A 19870-nucleotide genomic window follows, 5' to 3' on the forward strand; every position below is an offset into this window, starting at 1 on the left:
ATCCCTCAATCACATGTGCAAAGAAACAAAATGAGATCCCAAGGCCCCCCAGGCTGCTGCCAGGCTAGGGTGAGGTTGGAGGTTTTAGCAGGGCCAGTTAGCTGACAAGGTGGAAGGCAGCTCTGTGGCCAGTGTATAGGCCTATAGACCTGATTTCAGCCTATGGACACTGAACTCGGAGTTATCAGGCATGCTGGTAATATTTTTCCTTAGGGAAGGGAGTCAGTGTGGTATCAGGGTTAGAAGAATAAGGCCATCCTTTTCACACGCAGGAATCCCTGGGTAGTGAAAACAGTTAACACTCTCGGCTGCACTGAGAGGTTGGAGGTTTGAGTCTACCCAGAGGCAAGAAAGGTCTGGCAATCCACTTCCCAAAAATCAGTGATTGAAAACTCTATGGAGCAGTTCTCCTCTGATACACAAGGTTGACATTGAGTTGATGGCAAATAGTACTGGTTAGTTCCACAAAAAAGTCAGTGAAGGTGGAATAAAGAGTATGAATTTTAATTATTTGGTTCTGAGTTCAAATGTTGGCTTTGACCTTTATGTGTTGGGGGGTGGGGGTGGGTAGGGGCAGGAGAGGCAGGGGGGAATGGTCCCTAACCTGCCTTAAAAAAAGCAAACAAACCAAATCCATTGCCATGGAGTCAATTCTGACTCATGGAGACCCATGTGTTACAGAGTAGAACTGTTCCATAGGGTTTTCTTGGCTGTAATTTTTACAGAAGTGGATTGCCAGGCCTTTCTTCCACAGAACCACTTGGTGAGTTTGAACCACCAACCTTTTTGTTAGTAGTTGAGAGCAAATCGTCTATGCCACTCAGCCATCTTTTTAACCTGCCTATGCCTTGGTATTCTCAAATGTGAAACGAAGATAATAGAGTCACCTTCCCAGGGCATTCTGAGGCTCCACTGAGACAAGTGTGTCTTTATATACACTCAACATCATAGCGTCTGGCCCGCATATGCGTCTATATAACGTTCCCCTATCCCCAGCCCAGTCCATTTCTCTTCTTGGAAATTATTCCTTGGTGGTGGTTATAACTCCCTTCCTTATCCTGAAAGTTGAATGCTGGCCGCTTTTCTTGTGTGACATGTTCACCATGTTTATCCTTGGCTCTTTTCCGGTAATGGCAGTAGTGCTTTCACTTAGCTCAAAGCATTCATATTTTTTCCTTTGCTCCTTCCACAAAATATATCAGTGCCTACTTTTGACCGGGCACTCGGCCAGGTACTGGGAATGGGTACAGATATGACTATTGCAGGATCCTGGCTACATCGGATCTCAGACACCAGAAGGAAAGACAGGTCATAATATAGCATGCGAAAGCAAAAGTGCAAGTATAGGGTCCTGGGGACACCCAAGGAGATAGAATTTTCCTGGGTAGGTGGAGAGAAGATGAACTGAGCTTTGATTCTCCATGTGGATGAAGTAGGAAAGAACACTGTGGGAGAAAAAAACTGCCTATGTCTTCGTTGTTAAAATTCCGCCAGCTGGGTGGAGGGAAAGCGTTCTTCTTTTACAAATAAGGGGAAACTGATCACCAGGCAAGGGCCATGTCTTAATCATCTCTGTATCCTGCAGAGAGTCTGATTCAGGGAGTGCTGGAGTTGGATTTAGACCTTACCAAGGTCATAGGGCAGGAAGAACAGCACACAGATTGTGTTGATTAAAAATTCCTGCATTTGGGGGTTATTTTTCCCTTTTGGGTTGAAAAGAAAAGTGTTAGCATTAGAACTGATGGATTGGTGCAAACTGTCTTCAGTTACACAGCTAACAAGTCTCTTGAGGTTATATCATTAAAGGTTTCTGCTGCCTCTTGGCTTTTACTGTGAACTGCACTGGGTCATTCCTTCTTTCACTTGTTCATTTATTCAACAAACATTGACCAGCTACCGGTGTTGTTGCCAGCTCAGTGCTGAGGAGACCGCTGAGCTGTACACACAGCCTTGCATTCAGGAGCACACAGTTTAGTGGGGGACACAGACAAAGAAACAGACTTTGATTTTTTGAAGAGGCATACATTCACATTACAACTAAAAGGTACCGAAGGAATACAGAAAAAAAGTTTCTCCTCCCACTTCTGTTTACCATCTGTCTAGCTCCTACCTCTCCCCAAAACAAAAGCCATTATTATTAGTTTTGTTTATATCCTTGAAGAGTTTCTTCATGTATATAGAAGCAAATACAAATACAGATTTTAATCCACCACCCTCCGTTTTTTTTAAATGGATGGTAGTAATATGATACACACTGTTTGGCACTTTGCTTTTTTATATGCTTTCACATATAAATAGCTGTATAGTTTTCTGTTGGGTGGATGTACTATAATTGTTTTAACCATGGACATTTGAATTATTTCCAGTGTTTTGCTGTTTCAAACAATGCTGCGGTGAATAACCTTGTACATGTCATTTCACGTGTGTGTGCGTGCGTATGTGTAGGTTATAGTCCCGAAGTGGAAGTTTGGAGTCAAAACATATCTAGCAACCTTTCTGAATCACAATGCCTTTATTCCGACTCTTGTAATCACTGTGGAGTTAGGTTTTGCTTTGTGATCAGTCTGAAAATAAAATCTTATTCTTTTAAGAGGTGAGTTTTAATCAATTTCAATTTATTGATGTAAAAGTTATGTTTAGTCCTGCAAGCTCTGTCATTTTTGTTATGTTTTTCTTTCACTGCGAGTTCTATTTTCTTTGTGTGTGAAAGGATGTGTATGTGTAGTTCTGATATTTAGGAATGTTATCACTTTAAGCAGTGATGGAATTAACATGATCCCTCTTTCTTTTTTTCTCTCTTCTCCTCCCTTCCCTTTCTTTTACCACTTGATAATAGTTAATATAATTATCCTCTTAGGGTTTACCTTTGTGCTGTAAAATATCTTCAAGCTTGTGTTCCTTGATTTGTTATCTTTTAATGCTTTTATCTGACCCCCAGCTATTATAAACAAGGCATTCAGCAAACGCCCTAAACTTTATATCTTCTTCTTCCTTTTCCCTCCCATTAGAGTGTGTGTGGGGGGTATCATTTCTTTATTGCTAGGACATATAACATTTGTATTCTTATCTGTCACTCCAATCTCCACCTTTGTTCATTCATAAGTAAAATGTTTCCCAAGTTATCTCTATGATTGGCTGAAGTTAGTCCTCTGCTAGCTCTTCTGCCAGGGTTCATGGGAGCAATATTCTCTGAGTTCCTGTGTGTTTAAAACTGGTTTTCTGTAGTATTTATTCGCAGAAGATAGGTCAGGTAGATATAAAATCCTTGGTTCAACTTCCTTTCTTGACTGTCTTATAGATATTGCTCTGTTGGCTTCTGGCTTTGAATACTGCTATGCTAAAATATGAGGACAGCCGTATTTCTTTTTTTCTCTCCTAAGTGAGTTGGATGTCTTTTCTGCAACTGAGTCAATGTATCTTTATTTTTAAAATCCAGTAACTTCATTAGGATATATCTTAGTACTGACCATTCTGGGTCAGTTTCCCTTGGCTTACATGGTACCTTTTCAATATGGAGATTAAACTTTTTTTATTTCAGGAATTGTTCAACAAATTATATTTTAAATACGTGTCCTGTTCATTGTTTTGTTTCTTCAGAGGCTTCAATTACACACATGTGGCATTTCTTTGCCTGTTCTTTGTACCTGTCATTTACTATCTAATTCTTTGTAATTCTTTCTTTATTTCCTTTTCATTTTGTTCACTCCTCTCATTTCTGGCATCCTTCTCTCTTACTGTATTTTCCACAGTATCTATCTGTTCTCACTTGTGCTTCTTCCTATATTGGCTTCATTTTTTATGATGATTTTGGTTTTTCCTTCTATTTTTTTCCTTAGGTCTAAATGCTTATGTGTCATCTCCTCCATTGCCTTTCACCTCTTCTCTCAGTTCTCGTTCCTGCTTTATTGTCTTTCTTTACAAAGGTGATTGCTTCATTCCAATTCATGGTATTGTATTTGGTCCACATTTTCATCTTTTTCATTTTTCTGCTGAGTATTTGTGGTAAGTTTTGCTTTCACACTTTTTTTTTTTTTCAATCAACATGCCAGCTCCTTTTTTTTTTTTTTTTTTTTTTGGTTGTTATTTTTACTATTAGTGGAATGAGTTAGATTTTTCTCGCCTAGCTATTCAAAAGAGATTCCTGTTGATGGAAGAATAACCAGGTTGTCTTTGCCTAATTTTCAACCCAAAAGCTCTGAGCTTCAGTGATACACCAGATACAGGCGGCTTCCTGCTAAAACATCTCCTCTGTGTTGTTCTATCTTCTTTGTTTCTATGAAACAGAACAGGTCCAAGAGGGTTTCTCTCATCAGCTGTGCTTACCCTGTGAGTTCTGTTGTTACACCTAAGTTGCCCTATGGGGTAAGCCCCTTGCCTGTAGGAAGTAGAATTTTCTGAGCTTGGCTGCCCCTAGCTTACTTTACTCTTTTCTGCCTGCCCTTGGATTTTTTTTTTTTTTTTTTTTTTTCCTTCTTGAGCAACTTTTGCTTAATGTGTTCCCTGCCTTTTACCCAGATCTCTTAGTTCTTGCTGAACAGGAAATTTTGGTCTATCACTTCAGCAGAAAACTTTTATCTGTAGGAAACATATATGTATATATGTACACATACACTTTATTTTCTTTTCTGTTCATTTGACTGGCCCACCTGGACCTTTTACTCTTTTTCCATCTGGGTGGCTTCTGCTGTACTTTTCAAGCCTGTGGATTATATCTCTCACTTAGTTTTACAGAAAATAATATTTATGATTTTTTTTTCTGTTTACATTGTTGGTTATATATGATATTCAGGAGGGGAGGAGGGAAATTGCTAGGTATCTCATGCCATCGTGTTAGATACTGGATCTCTAAACAGGCAATTTTGATCAAATATAAGAGTATTGCTAGAAATAGAAATAATAATAGCTAACATTTTATCTCTTTGCCAGTCATGAGGTTTTCTCTGTGCCCAGAGGTGGTCCCCTGAGACTTGGATGCCAGCTGCTTTTCATGTTAAGTTGCTATAATCCATGCCCTAAGGCTTCCAGGGTGGTCAGATGTAGAGTGAGTTGCTTGACCTGAAAGGTAGGAAAAATAGTGTGTCAAACACTCAAACTGCAGGATTAGGAGTAGTCAGAGACAACCTTTGTGGTTCTAGGAAGCAGTTTTTCTTTTGTTCCTGCTTTATTTATCCTGAGCTTTCATCATTTTGTCCACCAGAAGCATGGTTTAGGCAACCCAAGACCCTTCTGCTTTGGCCTCAATTCTAACTGGGAGTTCTCAATCCCAGCTCCACCCTCCACCCCTCTTTCCCTTGTCTCCCCAGAGATGCTGCTGGACTTGTGTCACAAGAAGGGTGTGGTACTACCATCCTTCCAGTCAGACCATGCACCTGTGTCACTGTCCACTCTAGACCAGGGAGAGGGAGGAGCGGTGGGGAGGAGTTAAGGTGAAATGTTTCTCTGCATTTGGCCCAAATCTATTCCTGGTCCCTGGCTTAATCTGTAAATGAAAATATACTGATGCCTTCCTCCCACCCTCAAATAAAAGATGCATTCCCAGCTTCCAAAAACCCCGTAGGCTTCCCATTGCCCTCAGGATCGGATCTCAAATCCTGAGCTTGGAATTCATGATCTTCTACCAATTCTTTGTAGTTTCCTATGCTATTAAATAAGAATACCAATTTATTTAATTTTTAAGGCTAAAAACGTACCTGCATGTGTGGGTGCTTCAGATATTAAAAACAAAAAAAGAGAGAATAAAATTACATTTAAGAATGCCTAGATTTGGACATAAAATTTGAACAGGTGAAACTGGACACAATTGCCAGTTATGAATGGAGATTCATCTGCTCTGTATCCTAAAAATATGTTTTCTGTCACTTACACCTTTTGCAGATATAGGCTTATGTATCAGTTCTGGAAGTTAGTCCTACTTGTGTCAGAAGAAGCCTATTGGAATGCATATATACATATATAATATGTGATGTATAGGAATATCTTATTAACAGATATGCAGAAGATGCGAAGATCTATATATACACACATACATATATATGTTATATATATACATGTTAGGTTTCTATAAATATGTAACTAATTTAGAATTACATTTAATCATGCTGAAGTTGTATGTTCAATTTGAGCAGAGCTAATCCTAAATAAAAGTCCCTGGGTTTGTGCTCAGCTGCTAACTGAAGGGTTGGCAGTCCGAATCCACGCAGTGGCACCACAGATGAAAGACCTGGCGATCTACTTCCATAAGATTACAGCCATTTAAAACTCTGTGTAACACAGTTCTGCTCTGAAACACAAAGTCAACATGAGTTGGGATCAACTTGAGGGCAACAGGGAATCATAAGTGTAAATCATCTTTCAAAATCAATCACTTCATTCAGATTGGCTTCTTATTATATCTAAGACTTGCCTGGAATGTCTTCTCCCTTTTTAAGTCTCCCTGCATGGGAACCTCAGTTCAAATTTTGCCTCCTCCTGGAAGCCTTCCCTGACTGCCATCTACCACTCAGAGCTCATATAGTAACAAAATGCAAAGTGGCTTTCAGACACTTACCAGCATCAGCTATGGGAAACAAATGGGGCCAAAGACCATGGGCTTCTCTACAGTGGGATCACCCATACAGGGATCAGTCATCACAAAGCCAGCCTCTTTCCCAGGGCTCTGCCCACGCCTGGCTCTCTCAGGGGTCCACTTTGGACCTGTTTTCCACATCTCATCCTGCAGCACCTGCTGTTGAGGATTTTAAATGAGAACAACAGTTGTCATTTTCCCAGATAAACCTTTGTCACTTGAGGATCTAAGAAGCCTGGCCATGAAACCCTTTAGTAAGACTGCTGGTTACGATACTTCTTCTGCAGTCAGTGCTCATCTACTCCAGGTCTCCCATGTAGAGAATTACTTACTCACTGGTTAGGGAACACAGTTAAAGCAAGAGCTGGCATTTCTGACCAGTATTTTGCACATTCAGTAATATTTTTACCTTGGAGTATGGAGATGCCTGTGGATTTTATCAGAAGCTTTCAAAAGTTTATTTCATCTAGCTAACCTCCCTGTTCTAGATTATTCAGGGGGAAAAGAGTGTTACCCCACTAATGCATATTTACAAATGTTGTGCAAGTTCTGGATTTTTTTTTTTTTTCCAGATGAAGGATTATCATTGGAATCAAGGAAAACATTAAAGTCTCCACAAATCAGGTTACCAAGAATAGTCTTAATGGGTTTAACAGATAAATTTATCTGTCTTGGCTTGTAGGCTGTACCATTAATTAGCTTAGCTCATCTTCCCCAAGCTTAATGTCAATATTTTCAGCTCTTCCAAAGATTTCTTCTTAAGAGGGACTTTATTAGCAAGCTCCTGAATAATGGGCCCTAATTCCTTTGCTTGTACCTGTTTTTATATAAAGCGATGCATTCCCTATGGATGAGAGAACATGCATATATATTGATGTTTTAGGCACTGAGAAGCAAAAACTGGAATTACACATAATAACACAGGTACTGTTACATTTAATTTGAGAAGGCATAACCTGCCTGAAATCTCTGTGAGATGATCTCTGGTTAGAAATGGAGATTCACCTTGTATGTAGCTTTCAAAATCCCCTCAGTAAGCCCCAATCATGTTTTCTGTCACTAAAACTGCTTATAGACGGGGGCTTATTATCTATTAGCCTCTCAAGAGTAAGTGCTACCAGCTCCTGAAGTTCCTCAGATGAGAAAATGATAATGACTGCCTATTGGTTTTTGAGCGCCTAATCTTCACCATAAATCCTCACCACAACCCCATGAGGTAGATACTGTTATCCCCATTTTACAGATGAAGAAACAGAGGCTCAGAGAAAAGCAATGACTTACCTAAAGAACAACAACTTGTACACTGAGAGCTGGGATTCAGACTCAGGGCTGTCAGACCCAAGAGCTTGAACTCTCAACTGCAGCACCGATTGCCTGAGTGTGGTTCTGACCCCCTACACTCAAGTGCATCATTTTTGTCTTGTGGGAGAGGCTGTCAGTGTGCTCGATGAGGAGTGTGCAGAAGAGTGGGTGGGCACCTTTGGGGAACCTGGGGTTGTAGTATATGAGCAGATCAGTGAACTGACAGTGAGGAGACCTGGGTTTGAGTCTCAGTTTTGCCATTTACCATCTGTAGTACCATGGGAGATGTCACCTAACCTCCTTTGAAAAATGAGAGAGGATAACAGTATCTAACTGGGTGGCTACATGTGGATGTTGCATGTGAAGATAGCATATGCCTGATCTTGGTTCCTGGACATTTCTATCTGACCAATCACTAGCCTGCACTGTGTCCACAAACACAAATAATATCATAACCAACAGGTACTGAGGACTGACAATAAACCAGGCCTTGTGCTAAGCACTTGAATACAGCCTGGTTTAATCATCACCATAATCCTATAAGCTAGTTCTGTTATTAACTTCATTCTACAGATGAGGAAACTGAAGACTGGATAAGTCACTTGTCCACAGTCTCAGCAAGGACAGCAGAGCTGGGATCTGAGCTCAGCTCTGTCTGACTCCAGAGTCTAATTACTCTCTCCTGCCTCCCTAGGATCCTTTTAAAGCAGAGTGATCCTGATTATTGCTTCTAAAACTGTGCTAAGCAGAACCAACCCTTACCTACTCAAGTTCTGGTTTATTACAACCCACGTTCCTAAGGGAGTCATAAACTTGCTCATTCTCCCTCTCCTTCAAGCTCCCATGGAGTGCAGCATCCCCTCCTCAGCTTTCCTTCACGAGCATCCAACACTGGAGTACCTGCTGTGTGCCAAATTGTCACCGACACAAGGGACCCAGTCCCTGGTGGTGAGAGGGAGCCTAAAGTCCAGGCTGGGAGACAGACAAGTGCCCAATGGCTAGCAGCAACATGAGATGGCAATGATAGAAGGAAGAGGCAGTTTAGGAAGGCATCCTTGCGTTTGCTGGGAATCCAGGCTTTGGGAAGCATTATCCCAGCGTCTAATCTCTGTGCTAAAGAAGGTTCAGCTGGACCTTTTACCTGAGATGCTAATTGCAAACACTGAGCGCGTTGATCCAGCACTGCTCTGATTAAGTAGTTATTCACAACAGCACCTAGGAGGGTTGAAGGAGATTGGTTTGAAAGGGCCAGCACCAGGTCTCCATTTCTGAGAGGCCTCCTGGCCTGCTCCCAGAGAGAATTCTAGTCTGACCCAACTCTTTAATTACCTTCGGAGGCACTAAAGTTTAAATTAAATTCTGATTGTTTTCATATAAGCTTCTGCCAGAGCCCTGAGCTAAGCATTGGTGAGGCTGGGGCTTAAGAGGGAGGTAGGGTCCTGTGACAGGTGGGATTTTTTTTTTTTTGGCTCTTTAGCTGACAAATTTCATGCATTACAGGGGTATACCAATAATTGGTTCCCTAGCAGAGGTTTACAGATGTCCTACAACGCTTGTATGTCAGATATGACATTTTCAAACCTCCCCAACTGGGTGTTCAAATGTGACTTCAGTTGTTTAGAATTTTTAACACAGATACACTCACACACTTTTGTACACACTCTCTCTCATTCTTTTAGATATTGATACTATATACAGAATTTCTGTCCTCTGTCCATCCCCTCTCTCAGTATTTATGTAATCTCCTAAGTATTTAAGCCCTCAAAATACTGTTTCCTTGGCTTCCCTTTTTCTGTCTAACCCCCTGAAAGCACTGTTTATAGTGTCAGTCAGCCCTCAAAGTCATCAATAAGCTGAGACCAGCTTGAAAAACCATTTCCAGCCCTTAGGAATACTTTTCAAACAAGTTCAGATTATCTAGTTCCTGTCTCTCCCCTTGTAAAACCATAGCCTATTTTGAAACCTACTCACCAGCTTATCACTAACCCTTGACTTTGTCTGAGGGAGAATAGAGGGGCCAGGGAAGATGAGGTGATGAGGGTCCAGGGGACAGGCAGAGCCACAGCATCAGGCTACTAACACTTACTTGGTTAAGAAGCAGTCTTCTCTTTCCAATAGCTACTACCTAGGCTATCTAACTTCCCCATAAACAAATACCTATAGGTAAGCACCCCTCTCCTTGTCTCATATAACCACACCTAAAACAAAACAAAACAAAAAAACAATTGTCATTGAGTCATTTCGAACCCATATCAACCCCATGTGTGTCAGAGTAAAACTGTGTTCCATAGGGTTTTTAATGGCTGATTTTTCAGAAGTAGATTGCCAGGCCTTTCTTCCAAGGTGCCTCTGGATTGACTCGAACCACTCATCTTCTGGTTAGCACCTGCTTGTACCACCCAGGGACCCCAAAACCTCACCAGGGCTGCAGTAACCATGTAAGGGCTTCTCTGCCCTACAGTATTGGCTTCTCCTTCTGCAATAGCTGGGTCACTCACAATGTAATCCAGGCTTTCTTAGAACTCTGCATCCAGTCTAGCTTAAAGCCCCCTGAAGCTCCATGCCTTGGGGGCTGGGGAGGGAGGGTTTCCAGGTGGAAAAAGCAGTCAAATTATTTTCCCATGGCTATAGACCATCCATGGAGGCTGTGTGTGCCTTATTCACATTTGTTCATTGCATTTTGTCCATATTTTCCAAACAGACAGGAAAAGTCTATTGGGAGGGCACCAAATTACCTGGGCCCTTCTCTGACCTAGCGCTCTGCTTTCTTGGGGGAAGGAGCTGTCTGTTTTCACATTTTGGAGTAATGTGCACTGGCACTATACTTTTCTCTAATGAAGCCCCAGTGGCTGCAGGTGTGACGTATGCTTCTCGGAGCAGAACAGGAACACAGCACGCTGTACACAGTCCTTCGGAAGGACCATTGTTCTCGCACCAAAGCTAATGAAGGCAAGAGCCTCACTTGCTCCCACTCTCCATCCCATAGAGCTCAACTAGCTGCCTTGCCTACATCAATGGCAGAACTTCCTTTACATGTAAGGGCCTGATGTTTGAATTTTTTTCAACCTGGAGTATGGACCAAGTGTATTCATTGCAGAGTCTCTGCTGGTAAAAACCGTTAACATGCTCAGCTGCTAACCAAAAGGCTGGAAGTTCGAGTCCACCCAGAGGTGCCTCAGAAGAAAGGCCTGCCAGTCTACTTCCAAAAAATCAGCCATTGAAAACCCTATGGAGCACAGTTCTACTCTGACACACCTCATGTGTTAGAAGTCACCATGAGTCGAATCAATGTGATGGCAACTGTTTGCTTTCCTCTCTCTTTTTTTATTCATTCATCAGTTATTGCTGGCTACCCGCAAGCCCGGTCTATCCAAGGAGCCAATCTAGCATGCAGGAATTGTAGGATAACAAACATGGACTCTGATATACAGCCCTGGTTTCAAGTCTTCTCTCCCCCTTTATAGCTATTTGACTTTGATAGTTTGTATCAACATATTTGTCATTCATGCATTCCATGCAATGGTGCTATGAGCTAAGCTTTATCATGCCATTTTGCAGATGGGAAAATTTAAGCTTACAAAAGGTAGTAAGAGGGTTATTATACGCGGTCAATAAGTATGTGTGGGAGGCATTTTTCATGCCAGGAACCAACTGCATTACATGCTAAGCTCCCAGTGCTGAGCCAGGCTCAGGACATGTTTTATGCTGCTATGTTCTAGAGGGTGATATGGGAATTGAATGAGAAATTACAGGTCTAATGGATGCCATCAGAGGAAAAGCTATTAGGAAACATGTCCAAGGCACTGGTAACATATAAAAGGGAAAACTCACCTAGTTTGAGGGTTAGGGAAGTCCTCTAAGAGGAAGTAACATTAAGGCAGACCTGATGGAGAGGTTGGCATTAGTAAGGCAAGAAGCAGAGATGTGTTCCAGGTGGAACAGTATATGGGAAGTACAATAAGGCCAGAGCATAGATGCTGGAGGAGAGAATACAGAGAAGAGGCAGCAAGGTCCACATCAGTCAGATCCCACAGGCACTGAGGTCACATGGTAGATTTTAGACTTTCCTGAAGAGTAGTTGGGAGCCTCTGAAGTGACTCAAGCAGGAAAACAACTTGATCAAATTTCCATTTTGGAAAGATCATCTTGGCTGCTTCATGGAGCAGGGAGTAGGGAGAGCAAGATGGGAGACCAATTAGCCTGATATAGTTGTTCATGTAGGAGGTGACAGTGGTGACCTGGACTGGAATGAAGGTAATGGAGATATCAAGAAGCAGAGGGACTTGAGAGGTATTTAGGAGGTAGACCCAAGAACTTTTTGTAGCCAACAGATACAGAGAGTGAGAAAGTCAGAGGGATCCAGGACAGTTCCCAAGTGTTTGCCCTGAGGAAGTGGGTGTCTGCTGGTGCCCCTTTCTGAGTACTGGAGGAGGCACAGATGGAGGGCGGGCGGGTCAGTGAATCTCAAAGATGCTGCCAACACACCAGCCATGTTGGAGAAGATTGAGGTCATGTACATAAGATGTAGAATAACCTGAAAAAATGGGAAGGCATCACTGAGAAGTAGGATGCTGGGCAGAGACTACCCAGAGAATGAGAGCAATTAAAAGTGAGAGGAAGAAACAACCCAAGTGCCCATCAACAGATGAATGGATTAACAAGACGTGATATATGCTTATGATGGAATATTATTCAGCCATAAAAAGGAGTAAAGTACTAATATATACTACAACATGAATGAACCTAGAAAACATTATACCAAGTGATATAAGCTGGACCCAAAAGGTCACATATTGTACACTCCCACTTATCTATTATATCTAGAATAAGCCCATTCTTAGAGGCAGAAAGTAGGCTAGGGGTTACTATAGGCTAGGGGGAAGGGGGGTTGGGAATTTTTGCATAATGGGTACAAGGTTTCTGTTTAGGGTGATGAAAATATTCCAGAATAACATAGTGGTGATGGTTGCACAACATAAAAACCTTAAAAACCCGTTGTCATCAAGTCAATTCTGACTCATAGAGACCCTATAGGACAGAGCAGAACTGCCCCATAGGGTTTCCAAGGCTGTAAATCTTCATGGAAGCAGACTGCCATGTATTTCTCTCGTGGAGTAACTGGTGGGTTTAAGCTGCTGACCTTTCGATTTGCAGCTGAGTGCTTAGCCCTGAGTGCCACCAGGTCTGCTTTGTACAACATAGTGAATGTAATTAATACTACTGAATTGTACACTTAAAAATGATTAAAATGGCAAATTTTTGCTGTATGTATTTTACCACAATAAAGAAAAGCCCTGAAGCCAGGGTGGAGGGCAGGAGAGGATATAACCAAAAACGGGAGGAACACTCGCTCACTTAGAAAGGTAATGTAGGGGCAAAGAACTAAGACCCTAGCCTTCCTGAGTGAACCAAACTCCTCTTCCAGTAAAACCCCATCTTTTCCTCTGAAGAGCCTGATGCTGGTGGCCTGTGGCCTGAGCACCCTGCTTCTCTCACCAGGAGGTGTGGAGAGGCCATCAGATACCCCTTGTCATATATCACAAGGATTGACCCACCTCAAGGCAGAGTGTAAGAATGGCAGGTGGATATGCTTTATGATTTTTCTCCCACAAAAATTCCTTTTCCCCAAGCAAAAAGTGAGTGTATGGGATGTCCCTCTTGGGTCTCCATTTCTGAAAGAATTAATACCCAGTTCATACCTTTCTCAGTGGTGGATAAGTACTTAAAATGCAAGCATTTTTCTCCTATTGCCAGCCTGCCTATTGTGGCTGGAATACCAAATCTGAACAAACAGCTCTCTGCAGGCTGTCATCTTTGATTATTTTTTTTCCTCTGGGATGTATCGGGTGCCAGGCAGATTGTGCCTGACTTTCTCCTCATAAGGATTACTCAGTTGAGGACACAGTGAGTAGACAGGGCCCAGTAATTAAGTCCCACCTATCTCCATTTCAGAACCCTGGTGGCACAGTGGTTAAGAGCTATGGCTGCTAACCAAAAGGTTGGCAGTTCAGATACACCAGGAACTCCTCAGAAACCCTACAGGCAGTTCTACTCTGTCCTATAGGGTCGACTCAATGGCAACAGGTTTAGGTTTTTTTTGGATCTCCATTTCAAGGAACCCTGGTGGCACAGTGGTTAAGTGCTCAGCTGGTAACCTAAAGGTCGGCAGTTCGAACTCTCCAGCCACTCCGCAGGAGAAAGATGTGGCAGTCTGCTTCTGTAAAGATTACAACCTTGGAAACCCTGTGAGGCAGTTCTGCTCTGTCCTGTAGGGTCACTGTGAGTCAGAATCGACTCAAGGGCAGTGGGGTGGATTTGGGTTGGATCTCCATTTCAACTTTCTGATCTCTCTCCTCCCATGCCAGTGGCTCCCTGCTTGTAAACCTGCCCGAGTGACAGGCACACTCAAGATTCCAGGGCCTGATTCCATCAGCCCTCCAAAGCCTGTGTACTTTTGGAAGCCTGTGGGAAATTCAGCAGTCTTCTAAAGATGCAGCTTACCTACACATCTGTCAGGGTTTAGTTAAACATGACTGACTAATTGATCTTGCAGTGTGAGATGGGGATTCATTTGCTTTGCAAGTTGACTTGGCAGTTTTCTCTGATCAGAGACATTTCGAATAGATGGTATGCATGGCAATAGAGAGGAAATAGATGCTATCAATATTCCATTTTCAGATATAAAATTGACTATAGACCCCACATCCCATTCCCCTCAGAAAAATAGACCACGTCCTCTCCTAGTTAGACCTGTGTAGTGTCTGTCAGAGAAGTCACAAGAGTGACAGTGGATCCCCCCAGAGGCTCTGAATTGGGGCCAGTTTGCATGTGTTACAGATTGAATTGTGTCCCCAAAAAATATGTGTTATAAATCCTAAACCCCTATACCTATGGATGTAATCCCATTTGGGACTAGAACTTTCTTTGTTATGTTAATGAGACCATATCAGTGTAGGGTGTGTCTTAAACAATTCACCTTTGAGATTTAAAAAGAGCAAGTTAGGCACAGAGAAGGAAACACACATGGAGGGGAAGATACAAGCCACATGAAGGTCCTCAAGGAACCAAGGAACAGAAGCTGAAAAGAGACAAGGACCTTCCCCCAGAGCCCACAGAGAGACAAATCCTTCCCCTAGAGTTGGTACACTGAATTTGGACTTCCAGCCTCCTACACTGTGAGGAAATAAATTTCTGTTTGTTAAAGCCACCCTCTTGTGGTATTTCTGTTCTAGCAGCAGTAGGAAACTAAGACAGCATGTTAGTGTGGACCTGCTCCTGATGACTGCAAAGGCTGTCAGTCTCAGCCTTCAGCAACAAGTACTTCCCCTCCTGTCTGTGGACATGGCTTATCCTGAGATGCTGGTTCCTGGCTTGAGGGGGTTAGGGGTTTTGTTGTCTTTTTCTCAGCCTATCTTTAAAGACTATAGGGAAGGAGTAAAGGCACAACCTTGGATGTCAGAATATCGTTATGGACCTCCTGAAAATTAAAGATCCTCAAATGATCGTTAACTTCATCCAGTGCTGTCCAATAGAATGCTGGAAATATTCTGTATCTCTGCTATCCAGTATGGAAGTTGCTAGCCGTAGATGACTATTGAGCATTTGAAATGTGGGTAGTGTGACTGAGGAATTGAATTTTAAATTTTAGTTAGTTTTAATTGAATTTAAATAGCTACCTCTCGCTAGTGATAATGGTATTGGACAGCACAAGTATCCATTTTCACCTATTTCCTATGTGACCAAACCCAGCTTTGTTCAAATGCATTTATCTCACTAGCTTTCTGAATGTTGTGATGTTTGCTCTGAGTTTACCTATAAATCTTCAATTCAAAAACTCTGGACTTGTGTCGAACGATAATATAATGGTAATGTAATAAAAATCATAGCTGGCACATACTGAGCACTTACTATATACCATGCACTTTGCTAAGCACTTAGCACACATTGTCTGATTTATAGTCACATAATGATGTTATTATGCTGAGTTTACAGATTAGGAAACTAAGGCTGTAAGAGGTTAAGTGACTTGTTTGAAGTCACCCAGCCAGTAAGTGGTAAATCTGGATTCAACCCCAGGCATTGTGACTCCAGAGCTGGTATACTCTGCTGCCTGTCAAGACATTTCGCAGTGCCATTTCCTGGCTGATGTTTTCAAATTCAGTCATCCTCTGATTGTTAAAAGCAAGGGTGTCTTAGATTGGCCCATACAATGAATAATATCACTCCTGAGTACTGTGCTCCTCTCAATAATCTTCCAAATGAAACCCAGCAGTAAACATTTTTCCTAGATCAAAGATGAGAAGGTAAGTGGGGGCAGGGAACCTAGATTAAGGGAAACAGAACAACCAGATGGAAATAATGAGAATGCTGATATATCGTGGAAAATGTAACCAATGTCACTGAACAATACGTATAGAAATTGTTAACCGAGAACCTAATTTCCTGTGTAAACTTTCACTAAGAATACAATATTAAAAAAAAAAGCAAAGATGTCTTGAGATCATTAACAACTTGAGTATAAACAGTGGATTGCACATTCACTCAGTGCTTCCAGACTCGAGTTTGGATCCTGGCCTGAAATGAAGGCAGCAGCTGTAAGTGAGACTCTACTTCTCTTCATCCCTGACTGCAGGACTTCCAATGGAGAGCCATGTTGTCTGCTGGGGTCCCTCAAAGATGGCAGATTTGGAACTCTAATCTGTGCCTCCTTAGCACCACAAGACAATCAGAACTCAGCTCTGAGTTGTAGGGCATTCTGCTGGCTTCTTAGCTCTCTGCAGCTTTAGAATTTGGCAAAAGTGGCAGTTGTGGGGTTCAATTCTTTGTCGCTGTCTTACTCCTTGGGATTTTGACTACTCAGGTCTCAAATTTCTGTCCCTTCAGGTGTTAAAGGCCACCAAATGCATTGCTGGTTTTTCTGCCTCTTGGTATCAACACATTGCCTGGGACCTTTGCTAGGATCCTCACCCCCAGAATTAGCGTGTGCCCTGAGGGGAAAAACCACTTGGGAAGTCAGCTCACTTCTCTGCAGTTTTCCTTCCTTTGAGATTTCTCCCCCTCAAGTCTTCCTTACCTCAGTACTCTAGGAGGCCTTCAGACAGCCTGCCCTTACCTGTTTACCTACCTCCCATCTATCCATCAATCCATTCATCCGTCCATCCGTTCGCTCATCCATCCATCTATCTGGATTTTCTTCTTGGTCTCAGCAAGAGTATTTGTCTGCCCCAGTTACTCTGCCATACCCTAAAATAGGGGCTGGAGGATTATAAAGAGGTCTCTTCCACGGAGAAAGCATTTGTCTGTCTATAGCGGAAAGTTAAGAATGAGCCTGTAGAAAGGCCAGCAAAATAGGCCAAATCCACAAATGTAAACCTTGGAGTAAAATAAAATTGAGAGCTTGCTATTACTGGAATCTTTTGGTGTCCTAGGCAGCCTCTCTGTAAGAGCATTAACTATTCCTGGTGTTAATCTCTTGGCATGAGTTTAATGGAAAATGTGATCTCTGGCAAAACTGCGGTATCAAGTTTTATCCGGTTAACAAGAAAGATCTGTGACCATTTTTGAAATGAGCTGCCCAACTGTGAGGCCATTACAGCTTGCTTTAGTAAAAGAAGCCCTGGTGGCACAGAGGTTAAGCACTAGGCTGCTGACCAAAAGGTCAGTGGTTCAAACACGCCTGCTGCTCCAAGGGAGAAAGATGTAACAGTCTGCTTCTGTAAAGATTACAGCCTTGGAAACCCTGTGGGACGGTTCTACTCTGTCCTTATAGGGTCGCTATGAGTCAGAGTTGACTCAATGGCACACAACAACAAGTTTTATCCAGTTAACAAGAAGAATCTGTGACCATCTTTGGAGGATGCTGCCCAACCGTGAGGCCATTACAGCTTGCTTTAGAATAGCTCAGAGGCAGTCCAAATGCAAGTTCTGGACAATGCTGCTTGGCTTAGGAGTCTAGGCTCTCTCTTTGTCATACTCTTTACCTGTGATAGCAACATCCTTTGGGGTGTTTTCAGAGTGAGAGGTGATATTGTGGATGCAGGGGGAAGTTTTTTGGGGGGATGGCTTTGCCAATGAGAGCACATTGTGGGCAAGGAGCTAACAAGGGAGAAAGCCCACTGGCTCATTGTTTCTTGTGTTTGCTTTTTTCTAGCCTGCACAGACAAGGAGTTGAGGAACCTGGCTTCCCGGCTGAAAGACTGGTTTGGAGCCCTTCATGAGGATGCAAACAGGGTCATCAAGCCCACCAGCTCCGACACAGCCCAAGGCAGTAAGACCACCACTTTACTTTTGCTTATTTATTTCATTTTAAATCCCATAGTTTCACAGTGAGTAGACGTTGTTGACTTTGCAGTAGCATTAAATGTACACATTGATTGTAAAATATGTCCCAATTTTGGAATGCTTTAGAATCAAGAAAATACAAAAACTTCTATTTTTAAAGATCTGATTGCAGAAATATTATATGTTTATTACAGACATTTAGGAAAATATACTAAATATATAGAAAAATACCAAAACAAACAAACAAAAAACTCTAACCCCACCATGTTATAATTGTAAAAGCATGTTGTGCTATATACTTCTAATCTTTTTCCTTGGCATTTAGGGGAAAAAAATATGTATGTGTACGTGTGTGTGTGTGTGTGTGTGTGTGTGTGTATGTATGTTTTATGACCTGCTTTTACCATTTGGCAATATACTGTGACTATCTTTGCATGTTGTTAATCGTCAAGTAGTATTCTGCCCTCTAATAGCTACACAGAATCCCAATTTATGGATATAGCATAGTTTATTTAATTGAACATTTATTTGGGGGCATTTAGGTAGTTATTAATATTTAGCTATTATAGATAACACTGTAGCAAGCATCTTTGATGTATCTTTGTGTACATGAGTCAGACTGCATTTTGGTTTCCTTAGAAATGACCAGATAATTGTCTTCCTCCCCCACCATTAAAATGCAGATTCCTAAGCAGCCTCTCTTGGCTTCAGCTACTAAACTGGCAGAGACCATACTCAGAGCCTCTTTTTAAACTGGGAAGAAAACTCAGGGCAGACCCTTATATTTGCAATTTGAGGAGTTTCTCGGTGCCTTTAACTCAGAAGTAGTTACGGGAAGACGTTTCCACAGTACCGCCAACCAGCATAGAATGGATTACTAAACACCACAACTGTTCAAATACATTTGGTTTTGCTACAGCCTTTTTTTTTAAATTTTTTAAATTTTTTTTATTGTACTTTAGATGAAGGTTTACAGAACAGTTTCTCATTAAACAGTTAGTACACATGTTGTTTTATGACAATGATTAACAACCCCATGACCTGTCAACACTGTCCCTTCTCAACCTTGGGTTCCCTATTACCAGCTTTCCTGTCCCCTCCTGCCTTCTAGTCTTTGTCCCTGGACTGTTGTGCCCCATTAGTCTCATTTTGTTTTATGGGGCCGTCTAATCTTTAGCTGAGTGGTGAACCTCGGGAGTGACTTCATTACTGAGCTAAAAGGATGCCCGGGGGCCATACTCTCAGGGTTTCTCCAGACTCTGTCAGGCTAGTAAGTCTGGTCTTTTTTTGTGAGATAGAATTTTGTTCTACATCCTTCTCCAGCTCTGTCCAGGACCCTCTGTAGTGAGCCCGGTCAGAGCAGTCAGTGCACCATCTAGCTGTACTGGACTTAGTCTGGTGGAGGCCGTGGAAGTTGTGGTCCATTAGTCCTTTGGACTCATCTTTCCCTTGTATCTTGTTCTCTTCATTCTCCCTTGCTGCAGAAGGGGTGAGACCATTGGAGTATCTTAGATGGCTGCTCACAGGCTTTTAAGACCTCAGAAGCTACTCACCAAGGTGGAATGTAGAGCTATAAACTGTGTTATTCCAATTGAGCTAGATGTTCCCTGAGACCATGGTCCCCAGAGCCCTCCACCCAGCAATTCAGTCCCTCAGGGAGTTTGGATGTGTCTATGGAGCTTCCATAACCTTTTCTTGTACAAGTTGTGCTGGCTTCCCCAG

At 42.2% G+C, this 19870-nt stretch overlaps 1 protein-coding gene across 2 annotated transcripts in view; it reads left to right on the forward strand.

Annotated features, from left to right (window-relative positions):
• SPOCK1 (SPARC (osteonectin), cwcv and kazal like domains proteoglycan 1) overlaps positions 1-19870 on the forward strand; it is a 727447-nt gene that overhangs the window by 690409 nt on the left and 17168 nt on the right. For both annotated transcript variants that reach the window (XM_012557936.1, XM_004384690.1), the window contains one exon: positions 18018-18134. In XM_012557936.1, coding sequence (XP_012413390.1) covers positions 18018-18134 — 117 coding nt within the window. The remainder of the gene's footprint in view (positions 1-18017; positions 18135-19870) is intronic.

The sequence above is a fragment of the Trichechus manatus genome, unplaced genomic scaffold (genome assembly GCF_000243295.1).
Source record: "Trichechus manatus latirostris isolate Lorelei unplaced genomic scaffold, TriManLat1.0 scaffold00127, whole genome shotgun sequence".
NCBI lineage: Eukaryota > Metazoa > Chordata > Mammalia > Sirenia > Trichechidae > Trichechus > Trichechus manatus.